General features: G+C 41.9%; 1 protein-coding gene across 1 annotated transcript in view; it reads left to right on the plus strand.

Moving 5' to 3' along the window:
* Positions 1–14,069, plus strand: part of gria2b (glutamate receptor, ionotropic, AMPA 2b) — a 56,173-nt gene that overhangs the window by 36,144 nt on the left and 5,960 nt on the right. Inside the window, exons 4-11 of the mRNA XM_065019764.1 lie at positions 7,680–7,876; positions 9,634–9,687; positions 10,233–10,391; positions 10,687–10,854; positions 11,171–11,275; positions 11,605–11,712; positions 12,722–12,928; positions 13,085–13,452. Of these exons, the coding sequence (XP_064875836.1) occupies positions 7,680–7,876; positions 9,634–9,687; positions 10,233–10,391; positions 10,687–10,854; positions 11,171–11,275; positions 11,605–11,712; positions 12,722–12,928; positions 13,085–13,452 (1,366 nt within the window). The remainder of the gene's footprint in view (positions 1–7,679; positions 7,877–9,633; positions 9,688–10,232; positions 10,392–10,686; positions 10,855–11,170; positions 11,276–11,604; positions 11,713–12,721; positions 12,929–13,084; positions 13,453–14,069) is intronic.

A 14,069-nucleotide genomic window follows, 5' to 3' on the forward strand; every position in this document is an offset into this window, starting at 1 on the left:
AAACCATGATGCTCTCTCCACCATACTTTACAGTTGGGATGAGGTTTTGATGTTGATGTGCTGTGCCTTTTTATCTTCACACATAGTGTTGTATGTTCCTTCCAAACAACTCATCTCTAGTTTCATCTGTCCACAGAATATTTTGCCAGTAGCACTGTGGAACATCCAGGTGCACTTTTGCAAACTTCAGACGTGCAGCAATGTTTTTTTTTGGACAGCAGCGGCTTCTTCCGTGTTGTCCTCCCATGAACACTATTCTTGTTTAGTATTTTACTTATCATAGACTTGTCAACAGAAAAGTTAGCATGTTCCAGAGATTCTGTAAGTCTTTAGCTGACACTCTAGGATTCTTCTTAACATTGAGAATTCTGCGCTGTGCTCTTACAGTCATTTTTGCAGGATGGCCAGTCCTAGGGAGAGTAGTAACAGTGCTGAATTTTCTCCATTTATTTTCTCAATTTTTGTGCTATTAATCTCGGCCAAGATAAAGCAAAGCAAAAACAACAACACAGAGTTACACATGGGATAAACAAACATACAGTCAATAACACAACAGAAAATCTGTATACAGTGTGCAATTGAAGTAAGGAGGTAAGGCAATAAATAGGCCATAGTGGCGAAGTAATAACAATTTAGCAATTAACACTGGAGTGATAGATTTGCAGATGAGGATGTGCAAGTAGAAATACTGGTGTGCAAGAGAGCAGAAAAAAAAGAAAAAAATATGGGGATGAACATCAAGAGTTTTAGAGATACTGTTGTAACCCTTTCCAGCTTTATGCAAGTCAACAATTCTTAATCTTAGGTCTTCTGAAATCTCTTTTGTATCAGGCAATGCTTCTTGTGAATAGCAAACTCAAATGTTGTGATTGTTTTTTATAGGGCAGGGCAGCTGTAACCAACATCTCCAATCTTGTCTCATTGATTGGACTCCAGGTTAGCTGAATCCTGACTCCAATTAGCTTTTGGAGAAGTCATTAGCCTAGGGGTTCACATACTTTTTCCAACCTACACTGTGAATGTTTAAAGGATGTATTCAATATAGACAACAAAAATACAATACTGTTTGTGTTATTAGTTTAAGCACACTATGTTTGTCCATTGTTGTGACTTAGATGAAGATCAGATCAAATTTGATGACCAATTTATGCAAAGATCCAGGTAATTCCAAAGGTTTCACATACTTTTTCTTGCCACTGTAGGTGTACCTACCGGAGGAGTCCCCTCGAAGGCTACTATTGACTATGTAAAGACCCAGCGTGCAACAGAGATGCAGGAGTTGTGACCCGTTTTTGTTGGTTGTTTGTCATAGTTGTGTCTAGGGGGGGATATGGGGGAGGGAATGCTGTCACCTCCAGGTAGGTCTTTGTCCCCCTGTTCTGGCATTTAGAACTTGTCCAGTTCTGGCATTTAGGTTGCCCTGGACTGGTATATGTCCCTGAGCCTGGAAATGGTGGATGGTGGTGAAGCTGTCGTCACTAAAGTATGGGGATTCTATAGGGGGTCGTATACAGGAGGTAGTATATACAGTGGGGCAAAAAAGTATTTAGTCAGCCACCAATTGTGCAAGTTCTCCGACTTAAAAAGATGAGAGAGGCCTGTAATTTTCATCAGAGGTACACTTCAACTATGACAGACAAAATTAGAAAAAAATCTAGAAAATCACATTGTAGGATTTTTAATGAATTTATTTGCACAATTGGTGGCTGACTAAATACTTGTTTGCCCCACTGTAGGTAGTATACAGGTAATTTACAGGATTACATTTTCATCTGTTGAAATTATTTCCCTATTAATTTCTAACCATATGTTAAATGCTCCTGTTTTAAATAATTGGGTGGTTAGTGGGTTAGGTATGAACTATACCAAATTAGCATACCCCCTGAGTCTCTTCCCTGTTTTATACCTGGTAGTTTGTTGGATGGGACTACCAGCTCTCTGTAATTTAGAGGGAAACCAGTGGGTCCATCTCCTCTATACCATGTTTCTTGTAGAATAACCATTTCTGTATTTCTGATTTCTTTGGTAATGTGTGGGATCCTGCTCTTAGGCCAAAGGCAGATGACCTTAGACCTTGAATATTCCAGCATGATATGGTAAAAGGTGTGTGTTCCACAGTGTCCACAGATCATTAGTTGTGAGCATGCTGAGCATCTGGTGAATGCCTCTTAGGTCAATGGATGGGGCTTGGTTGGGTGTAGGAGTTGGGCCTGTTGCTCTGCTCACAACCTGGGCATATGGGAAGTCCATTTTGAAGTCCTTGCTGTAGGGATGGGAGGCATGGAGGGGCATAGGCCTGATCTGGGGGGGGGGACTACATAGGGTGTGGCCAGGGTTGGTTTGAGGGGGTCGACTGGTTGGGGGTGTGGCTGGTGATGCTGTGATCTGGGCGTAGGTCCTCTGGGTGCAGGTCTGGGGGGTCTGGGAAGGAGACTTGGTTCTGGGAGGGAGTCTTCCATGTCTGGGTGGGGTGCTCATCATTCTGTTGCTCCTGTGTGAGGTACTGGGTCTGCGGTTGAGTGTTATGAATCTCAGGGTCCTGGCAAATCTTGTAGAGGTGTACCTGGTCATAGAGGCTGTCCAAATCATACAAACAGAATGATCCCTTTGATTATTGTCTAATTCCTTCTCGCATCTACACTCTCTCCTCCTCTCACCTTTTCCCTTTGCTTGGGACTTCAGTGCACAACACATCTCCTGTCTATGACTAGGAAAAACAACTTTCTAAGCCAAACTTTCATGTCATAACCACTAACCTCTACACAGCCTACATCGTTGTCACCATATTAACATCATAGTCAACATAGCTACTAGAACTAAAGCGTTAGTATACCTGCTACAATCATGCAGTGTAGTGTACAGTCAACAGCAAGCAATTTAGCAGTTACACCGGGGAGCACCGGTGGCAAAATATTTATAAAACCAAAAGCTTACTTTGACTTAGAAGAGTTCCAGTGTTGGATAGCCATAGCCAAAACATTCTAGCTAACATAGCATCCTTCACTGTTTGAGCTGGGTGTTTGTATATGCTAAACTAGCTAGCTGCAATCACTAGCTAAGTAAGTGAATGTAAAAATAAATACATCTAAATATAGCTAGCTCTCTCTCTCTGTCTTGCTTCTTCATTGTATGCACTGCAGTGATAGCTAGCTGTAGCTTATGCTTTCAGTACTATATTAATTATCTGATCCTTTGATTGGGTGGACAACATGTCAGTTCATACTTTAAAAACTCTTATAAGTTGGAGGCTGTCCTCCAGAAGTTGTCGTAATTTTTCTGTAAGGCTATGGAAGGGGGTGAGAATCACGAGCCTCCTAGGTTTTGTATTGAAGTCAATGTACAATACCGAGAGGAGGACGGAAACTAGCTGACCTCTAGCTACATCATGGTGCCTAACCATTTGAGTCTATTAGGAGCAGAATTTCTGGATTTTTGTGTCCTCAGTGGGTGTGGGGGGGTTGTCAAGAGGACTATCAAGGGGGCTGACAGGGGTTGCTAGGAGGGGGGTGGGTCTAATGGGTTAGTGGGTCCTGTCTTGTCTGTCCTGGCTGTGGTCGGGGTCTGAAGAGGGATGTTCTGTTGGCTTCTCTGGGGGGGATGGCCAGCTCACTCACGAGTTGTCCATTGCCCATCTCAGCTTTCTCACCTCCTCCTTCAGCACTCTCCCCCCTTCCTCCTGCTGGGCTGTTTTTCCTCTCCCTCCTGTTGGAGTTTTGTCACCACAGTCCAGAGTGCAGACACGTCTCTCTCCCTTTTCAGCTCTCTGGTTTAGGGGGTGTTGTTGTGCTGGTCTGTTGGTACCTGTGCTGTCTGGCACTTTCTCTCTCGCTCTCTCTTTCTCAAATAGGGCTGGTTACAGTGGAGTGTGTAATAGCATTGACTACATTGAATAGGGCTCAAGAGAATATCCATGGTCTCAGAAGGTCAAATTAGCATGTGCTAATCCTACAGTGCTAGTTGTAGTGGAATGTTGTGCTAGGGTGAGCTACATAAAACAAGTATAATGGAATGTTTTATTGAGAATGCTAATGCTATAATGCTAGTACCTGGTTGATGAGCTCTCTCTGGCTCGCCCCTTGTGCATATTTCCTCATCACATTGCTCTGCCTAATTAGGTCAGATAGATCCACACTCATTCCCATGGCAACCGATGTGCAGTGCGTACACTGGTGTGGTGGCTCATTGGTGTATGTGGATTGGTGTGTGTGTGTGTTTTTAGAGTCTGTGTGCATGTTTGTGTGCTTCCCTGCATCTGGCTGTCTGTCTGTGTGTGTGAATGTGTGTTGTCGCTAGATATAATGAATCCCATCAGCACATTGGGTCTAGTTACTAAACCTACGCCTCTACTGACTTCCTCGATAGTCCTTTGAAAGCGATACTGTCAAGGCTACAATGGAATTTGGAGGGACATTTAAGAAAGAGCAGATTTACGTTGCTGTAAATAATGTGTTCTCAGTCCCTTAGGGAAATAAGGGTTCAATGTAAATTAAATGGGCTCCCAATACCATTCTACAATGTGTATTGAGGAGATGCAACTAACATGTTGATATTGATGAACTTGACAGTCACACAAGAGACTTGTAATGCAGTCAGTCAAATTATTACTGTCTCATGCTTCCTACCAGGAAGAGTTTGTACAGGATACATCAATGTTAGGCTCAAAGTGGGTGCTTAGCTAATTATCCAATTAAGAAAAGTGGTAGCTTGATTGCTGTCCTGATAATTGACTGCCACTTTTAAAAAGTCTTGAGTCTTTCCCAGAATTTCAAATGGACCCTATCCCCTCCTCCCTAGTCCTTCCTCCCTAGCCTTGTCACGCCCTGACCGTAGAGATCCTTTTTATGTCTCTATTTTGGTTTGGTCAGGGCGTGAGTTGGGGTGGGCATTCTATGTTTTATGTTTCTATGATTTTCTATGTTTTGGCCAGGTATGGTTCTCAATCAGGGACAGCTGTCTATCGTTGTCTCTGATTGGGAACCATACTTAGGTACCCTTTTCCCCCACCTGTGTTTGTGGGAAGTTGACTTTGTTTGATGGCACATAGCCTTAAGCTTCACGGTCTGTTTTGTTGGTGACATCTACTATTAAAAGTATGTATGCTCAACACGCTGCACCTTGGTCCAGTTCTTCATTCAACAGCCGTGACAAGCCCCTCCTGTAGATCTGAAGGGGTTGGATAGGAGCAATATTGCAAAAATGCTATCAATCAAAAGGCAAACGTCAAGCAAGTACCATATTGCTTATACCTAGCCAATCCCTTCAGATCTCCTAGTGTCCACGGATGAGGGGCTATGGGGGTCCATTTAGATCTGATCTGGGAAACAGCTGTAAAGATTTGACTTGATGTAAGACTAACTTTGATGATGATTTACACAGCTTGACCACCAAGATCTTGTCCACCCCTTGAATATTTTGACTAAGCCACAACTGGCATTCTTTGAAAGTTGGGGATAATCTTCACTCTGCAGTGTTGCACAATGAAATATAAGAGTTTTGTGTAAAATTCGGGTTTCTCATTAAGTGCAATTTGTTTCATATCTCCCTATGGTTGCTTGGGGCATTAACCCTTTTTATGGGGTTAAATTAAGGTTAGATGTTTTGTAGAACATATTTCAGCATTGTTCAAATGGATGGGATATGATTAGGCCCAAGCTCAACAACTTATATTGTATGCTTGAACAATAACAGTATATGTTTCCAAACCATGTTGATGAGAAACAATGAGGAGTGACACCTCCGATACAGAATTAGTATCAGAATGAACCCACAGTGCACTTTCCCTTTATCTGCATGCAATTGAATTGGGGGTTTAGTCTGGAGAGAGAGGTAATGCAAGTTGTTTCATATCTCCCTATGGTTGCTTGGGGCATTAACCCTTTTTATGGGGTTAAATTAAGGTTAGATGTTTTGTAGAACATATTTCAGCATTGTTCAAATGGATGGGATATGATTAGGCCCAAGCTCAACAACTTATATTGTATGCTTGAACAATAACAGTATATGTTTCCAAACCATGTTGATGAGAAACAATGAGGAGTGACACCTCCGATACAGAATTAGTATCAGAATGAACCCACAGTGCACTTTCCCTTTATCTGCATGCAATTGAATTGGGGGTTTAGTCTGGAGAGAGAGGTAATGCAAGTATAGGTTCACACCTTGAGTACAGTGTTCTATATTCTGACTGAACTCAAAGTGTGGTTCATTCTATCTACAATGGATTGAATCTTGAATTAGAATCTAGGGAGATGTTCTGGACGTGTGTGTTTCGGCTCTTCTCCCAGCCTTTGCCCCCTCTGTGGGTGAGAGACAGCTTCTCTGACAGCCTCTGACGATCCTTCAGCCTCACCACTCCTCCTCTCCCAAGGCGCTAGCTGTCTCCACAGCCCGTCTGTCAGCCATCCACTACCCGTCATGATGGAGGGAGGCTGCATGGGAAATCAGCCCGTCTCGACGCCCAAACTGTTTGGGAAATGGAAAATGAAGGAGAAACCCCATTGGTCTATTGTTTTTATTGGTTGGTGATGTTTTTGTTGATATTAAGAATGGCATACATACTAGGCTGGCACAATGTGGAATGATAGGAATATTTTTCACGGAAAGTTCATTACTGGTATGGTATGGTGTTTTCACTTCACCTACAGTATGTTACCTGTAGATATACTGTAGTATTGGGTGATCTGTGGTGATTGCTGACTATCCCAGGTAGATACAAATATTTCCTAAAGACATAAAAGTATGAAAATGCTTCTCACATGTAATGCTGAGTCTGAACATGCAATAAACCTGCATCCCAAAAGATTCACTCTGTGAAGATGCTTTCTAAAATACAGTATGTTTAAATTTTACCCAATGCATAGGCCTAATAATTTACAATATTGACCATTAGCCGTGATTCTCTTGTTGCCTCACGTCAGCACATGGTGAGCGGAGATTAAATCAGAGCAAATTCCAATTATCTTCTTTAATGGACACCGGAGAAACAGTCAACCTTAACTGAGTCATAATGACCCTACAGTAATCATGACTTATGTGTTCTGAGGAAAATGCTTTCCCCCCCCGACATTTCACCTTCATGAACACTGCTGCCCTGTCGTATCAAATCAATTAGCTGTAATTCACCATCTAGGATGAAACGCTCACACCCTTTAATATCAAATCATGCTCCAACTGCCCTCTATGGAGGTTGAGATCAATGCACACTACTCTTGTACCGTCATTAAACAGGGTGGGACACAAGTAGAATAGGAACATTAGAGTTGATGTAACAATTGACTTAAGCCTTGGCCAACTCTTTGTAGAGAATTGTACAGAAAGAAAGGGGCAGAGGTAACTGTACACAGGAGTAATTCTTACAGTATGATGAACTGGACTGTGTGGGTCTTATAGCCAGACCGTGTGGTAGTAGAACTGTGTGTTACATTTCACCACAAATGTTGGTTGATGTTGGCTCCTCTAATGTCATATATCCATCTATTTGCATGGATATGAACCCTACAGTGACCTGTATTCATGGGTCATGTTCATTAGAACACACCATAGCAAAACATTTTGCGACAGAAAACAAAAACAAGCATTTCTTATTGGAGTAGTTCAAATAGTGCCTTCTCATCTCACCCAGTTTCAGAGCATTTTCTTCAGTTTAATGACGAATGAACATGACCCTGTTGTCTGTCCAGGTTTGACCACGCTGCAGGTGGTGCTGGATACGGCTGCGGAGAGGAAGTGGCAGGTGATGGCCATTAACGTGGGCAACCTGAAGGACGAGAGGAAAGACGAGGCCTATCGCTCCCTCTTCCAGGACCTGGAGAACAAGAAGGAGAGACGGGTCATCCTGGACTGTGAACAGGACAAAGTCCGAGACATTATGGAGCAGGTACGAGCTCAGTATGTGTAATGCAGCGAGTGAGATGTTGTTGGCGTGTGCTTGTGTGTTTGATCTTACTAGCGTTGTGGGGACCAGAAGTCCTCACAAGGATAGTAAAACAAGGAATATTCATACAAGTCTGGACATTTCCTCAGTCCCCACAAGGAAAAGGGCTATTTTAGGCTTAGAATACAACAATATAATTAAAATGCATAGAAATTCACATGAACAGGTTATTTCTAAACCTTCCCTAGACCCTGGGATAGTCCATTGAGTAGTATTTAATGCAAGCAGACATGTGTTTAACCAATGCCCATATTCACCCCGCTGTTGCATGCTAGAGCTTTTATCTGAGAGAAAAATAATCCAACCTGGTCACACTCTTCTGCCAAAGCAAGTCACTTAAAATGCATTTTATTCAAATGATTCTTCCAATCTCTATATGTAACTGGATTTCTAAATGGAGGTGTTACTCATGTGGTGGGATTAGTTGCAGGTGTGTCATTTGAGATAGTCACTAAAATGGCTTTTGAGGTAGTTACTGAAATGGGCTTCCTGTTTTAGTTTCGGTACTCACAAGTGATAACACTGGCAGGTGGCAATCATACATGCTACAGGTATAATGTGGAAATATGATAGTGCTTAGCATTTAACAGAAATGTAGGTTAATTTTAGTTAAATTATTTACTGACGTCGGTTCAAATATCAGAATTGCGTTTTGTTCGTTTTTTTTCTCTGTGAGCTCAATGAGCAGTTTCTCCAGAGATAAATCAGATCCAGCCTGAATTGTGCGATTTAGTAGGGAGTTGTAGTTTTCAACAGGACAATATTCTACATAGTTTAGCGCAAACAATGTGGTAAATAACTACAAAGACCATAATCCATTGCGCGCCTACTTGTCTGGTTGGTGTGGGCAGAGATCTCTATATAATGACTAGATGCTCATGTCTCCGCCTTAACAATGGGAGTTGTTGTTCCAAAGAAGGAAGGCAGGCGGCAGCAGGCTTAGTTCCAAAATAAGCCATAGAAAAGCATTGGGCTCATTTTGGACAGATTTTGGCGAGAGTGAAACCTCTCGCTTCGCCACTTCCTCTCTGGTGTGTAGAGGGAGAGAAGAGATGAAGAATGCCCGATCGAGAGGGATAGAGAGCAGTTGCTTTGCGCGGTATCCCTACCGGAAAAGACGTGATCTAAGTGATTGATAGTTGGTATTCAGCAGTCATAAAAGTATGCCTTATTTACTTTAAGAAACTGATGAGAGGATGACTTGTAATACAATAATAAAGTTATAAAATATAACTAATGTAATATACACAACAACAAACATTATTTTATTAAGGTAAAGTAATGTGAATAATGGATGGTTAATATATGAGTAGCAGTAATAGGCATCAACTACCATCAAGGGACTTTTATTAATTGTTTTATTCTGTGTTTTTACAGCATTCAATCCACATAATACATAGTGCATTTATTGTAAAAAAAAAATATATATATCTAAACCGAAATCGTAAACCGTGATCATTTTTTGATAATCGAACAGAAACCGAATTGACCTCAAAAAGCACTAATCGCTCCACACTAAAATATGACAATGGATGTTTTTTTGTGTTTGGTAGATAGTTATAACTCCACTGAAGTATACCATTTTCATTCTCAAACATGATTGCTGTACTATGAGGAATATGATTACTTGGATACTGTATTGTTTGGTTTACAAATTATTATGGTTTCTGTTCTGTTTCCCTATCTGATGTTGTCCCCAGGTCATCACCATTGGCAGACATGTGAAAGGCTACCACTACATCATTGCAAATTTGGTAAGTTTTCACATCTCTGTTTAACCAGCAGTGGAATTGTAATCTCAGGAAGAACAAAGTGATTTGTAAAATAATTTATCAAGCTCAAAGCATCGTGATAAGACATTGAGAACACAGAGTGATTGTCTTCCAATTGAACCCCCTACGTATTACACAATTAGTTAGCTTAATCTATTAAATCATCCCTTTCCCGTTTTTTTTTGAGGGGGGGGGGGGGGGGGGTTGTTGACATTTCGATAGCTTGGGACTATAAGGTTCTATCTGCAAAAAGATGATTCTGAGATAATTGGCTTTAAAGTTCCGAACCCTCATTGGTGTGATTGTGTCAGAAATGTTTATCTTTTGAACTTAATAACATCAATAATTATTAATGGTTTTATTCTGTGTTATTACAGAATTCAATCCATTGAACAGAACAAGGTTATGTCAATATCTCAATTTTGACAAAAATGCAGATGGAACCTTATAGTCCCAAGCTCTTGATTTGTATGATGGCAAACATTTACATTTTATCTCCCCCTTGAATATCTTTGTTTTAATTTCAGGGTTTTGTGGATGGGGACCTCTCCAAAATCCAATATGGCGGAGCCAACGTGTCAGGTTTCCAGATTGTGGATTTTGATGACCCGTTGGTGTCCAAATTTGACCAGATTTGGGAGGCTCTGGAGGAGAAGGAATACCCTGGTGCCGACAGTAAGATTAGGGTGAGTAGATATAACATTGGGTTCGGTTGAGTGGCACTCAGCTAGCATTCTTCTGTCTTTGGGGAGCTGTGAGGTGTCTGCCGATTAAAAATGTTCCTACCCCATTCTCACTCACTCACTCACTCATACTGTGCGCGTGCAAACCCAGGAACACAGCCGCATGCCCACACACAGACACGCACACTAACAAGTCGTCACAACCCCCTCACACACACACCATCTCTTCCTCCCCCTCCCCTGTGTCCCCATATCCCCCCACACAATCACACACCCATCCCCCTCTGTTCTATTGCAGTACACATCTGCGTTGACCTACGACTCAGTGCAGGTGATGACGGAGGCCTTCCGCTACCTGCACAAGCAGCGCATTGACATCGCCAGGAAGGGCAACAACGGCGACTGTCTGGCCAACCCCGCTGTGCCCTGGGCGCAGGGAGTGGAGATCGAGCGCGCACTCAAACAGGTGATAGCATGGGGTTGCCGTGGCAACGGCTGTCTGGCTCTACCACACACACACACACACACAGAGACTGAAGTATAAGGACACACATGTACACACTCACACACATACGCATGCACACTCACACAAACACATTCTCCCCTGAGCTAACAGTGACAATCGTCTGCCCACACACAATAGTCAGCCTCCAGCTTTAGAGCTTAGACAACGCAATTTGATTCCAAATCTGTGTGGAGAAACTGAATTGGTTTTGTCTATGACAGAGGTATTTAATTGTGGTGTCTTGCAATTCTGACGATGTGCTTTTGTGTCCTTTTAGGTTCGTGTGGACGGCCTCACAGGGAACATTCAGTTCGATCAACATGGCAAACGAGTCAACTACTCAGTTAATATCATGGAGCTGAAAAATAATGGTCCTGTGAAGGTATGCTAGTGTTTCTGAATATGTCTAGAACATGTCAGAATCTTAATAGATCAAGGTTGTATAATATATGACAGTCTTTAATATGTTTGTCTGTGATGGAACAAGACAACAGCACATCAGAACTGAACCAATAGAGCAAAGATCTAAAGACACGACATTGGATGGAATTGGCCTACAGAAATCAACCATTTTTTGCAGAGAGCAGAAATGACAGGGAATTTATAACATGGCTGTGTAGATGCTTCAGTCCTTTCCCATCATGTGAAACAACAACACTGTCTCATGACATTATGGCATTGTTCATTCACTATTCATTATTTCCTCCACAGATTGGATATTGGAACGAAGTTGACAAAATGGCTGTCACAAAATCAGACGTGTTCCCGAATGACACAACAGGGATGGAAAACAAAACTGTCATTGTGACCACAATCTTGGTAATGACTTATCATAGACTCTATTCATACTAACTGACTCATGAACACACAACAATTGGATATAATTTCCTTTGATTAGTTTCTCACTTAGCAATTGTTGCTAGTCCATAGAATCATGTATTTACGACATTACAGTGTCCATATAAAATTAAATTAAATTGTATTTGTCACATGCACCGAATACAACAGTAGATCTTACCGTGAAATGCTTACTTACAAGCCTTAACCCACAATGCAGTTTAAGAAATAGAGAGAATTGACTAAATATACTAAAGTAAAAATAAAATAAAAGTAACACAATAAAATTACAATAACGAGGCTATATACAGGAGTTACCGGTACTGAATCAATATGTGCGGGGGTACAGTTTAGTCGAGGTCATTTGTACATGTAGGTAACGCATTGCCCCCCCCCCCCCCCTTCCCCTCTTCTACAGTGCAGCTACTCTCTGTTGTTATCGTCTATGGATAGTCACTTTAACAACTGTACTTACATGTACAGAGTACTTCAACTAACAGGTGCCCTCGCACATGGACTCTGTACCGGTACCCCTTGTATATTGTCTCGCTATTGTTATTTAACTGCTGCTCTTTAATGACTTGTTACTTTTATTTCTTAATCTTATACGTATTTTTTTCAACTGCATTGTTGGTTAGGGGCTTGTAAGTAAGTGTTTCACTGTAAGGTCTACACCTGTTGTATTCAGCACATGTGAGTAATAATATTTGATTTGATTTGATGATTGAAATTTAAAGGCAACCTTCCTGCTTTATCAGAGACTTCATTCACAGTAAATGCTGCTTATGTCGGCTCAATCGGAAATGACCTTAACATCTCTATCACGGAATCTGTAATGCTTCAGCTTTCCATATTGAATAGAGCTCTAAGTCTGTTACAACATTAAGTTTGTGAAACTATTCATTCCTCTGTCATTGTACAAAGCTCGCATGATGTAATGCCTAAAGGCAAGCCTACTGGACTGAACAGTATTTGTAATTTTCTCCCTCAGGAAGCCCCATATGTAATGCTTAAGAAGAACGCTGACCTTTTTCTAGACAATGAAAGATACGAGGGCTACTGTGTAGATTTGGCCGCTGAGATAGCCAAGCACTGTGGCTTCAAATACCAGCTGAAAATAGTGGGGGATGGAAAATATGGAGCTCGAGACGCTGAGACCAAGATCTGGAACGGAATGGTGGGAGAGCTCGTCTATGGGGTAAGAAAAGAGATACATGGATCTTGTAATACTGATCACATCCAATGACCTGCTGTATACAAACTATTAAAACATTCCCAGTAGTTCCCTTTAAACACAACTAAACCTTATCCTGTTTCGCTAGAACAATAAGCTCCTTCCTCCTCTCTTACCCAGAAAGCTGATATAGCCGTGGCACCATTGACCATTACCCTCGTCCGAGAAGAAGTCATTGACTTCTCCAAGCCCTTCATGTCCTTGGGGATCTCCATCATGATCAAGAAGCCCCAGAAGTCTAAACCTGGAGTCTTCTCTTTCCTGGACCCTCTGGCCTACGAGATCTGGATGTGCATCGTGTTTGCCTACATCGGTGTGAGCGTGGTGCTCTTCCTGGTCAGCCGATTCAGCCCATACGAGTGGCACACAGAGGAGTACGAGGATGGCCAGATCCAGACTAATGAATCGACCAACGAGTTTGGGATATTCAACAGTCTCTGGTTCTCCCTCGGCGCCTTCATGAGACAGGGCTGTGACATCTCGCCAAGGTGGGTCTCAAACTGCCTCCTGATTGTACGTTGTTAGGCTGGCTCACTGTGATTTTACTAGTATTATTTGATTTGATCTTCTGGCTCAGTTTTAGCAACCTGGCAAATCATACTACAATGGCCATCTAATCATCTCTCTCTCCTCCTCTCCCCTTTAACTATTCCCCTGGTTGTTGTATAAAAAAATGGCAATGTAATCTCAATCATTTTACCCTGTAAAATAACGAGATAAAAATATACATTAACGATATCCCTACAAACTTAATCTCAGGAAATTACACTTTGATTCACTTCCCGTGGAGGCCTTGAAGTCCTTGTGCGCTCAACATACAGCATAATACTTAAACAGACTAAAATACCATAGGCCCAGTCATATTACTGATTGGCGTATAGCGATTTAATGAGGTGCGAGTGCAGCAGATTATGTTAAGCAGGCTCCCACTTTGCACCAGAGAGGGGACAGTCAGTCACATGAATTCTGGGAGATTTGTCATCAACCCTCCTCCTACATATCCACTCCCCCAGTCATGTTGAGTCAGGAAAGATAAGCTGTGGCGTCAATGTGTAGCTGTTCCCCACCGCATCCCTTTGTGTATGAATGATACTTGCTGATGTAT

The sequence above is a fragment of the Oncorhynchus nerka genome, linkage group LG6, assembly GCF_034236695.1.
Source record: "Oncorhynchus nerka isolate Pitt River linkage group LG6, Oner_Uvic_2.0, whole genome shotgun sequence".
NCBI classification, from domain to species: Eukaryota; Metazoa; Chordata; class Actinopteri; order Salmoniformes; family Salmonidae; genus Oncorhynchus; species Oncorhynchus nerka.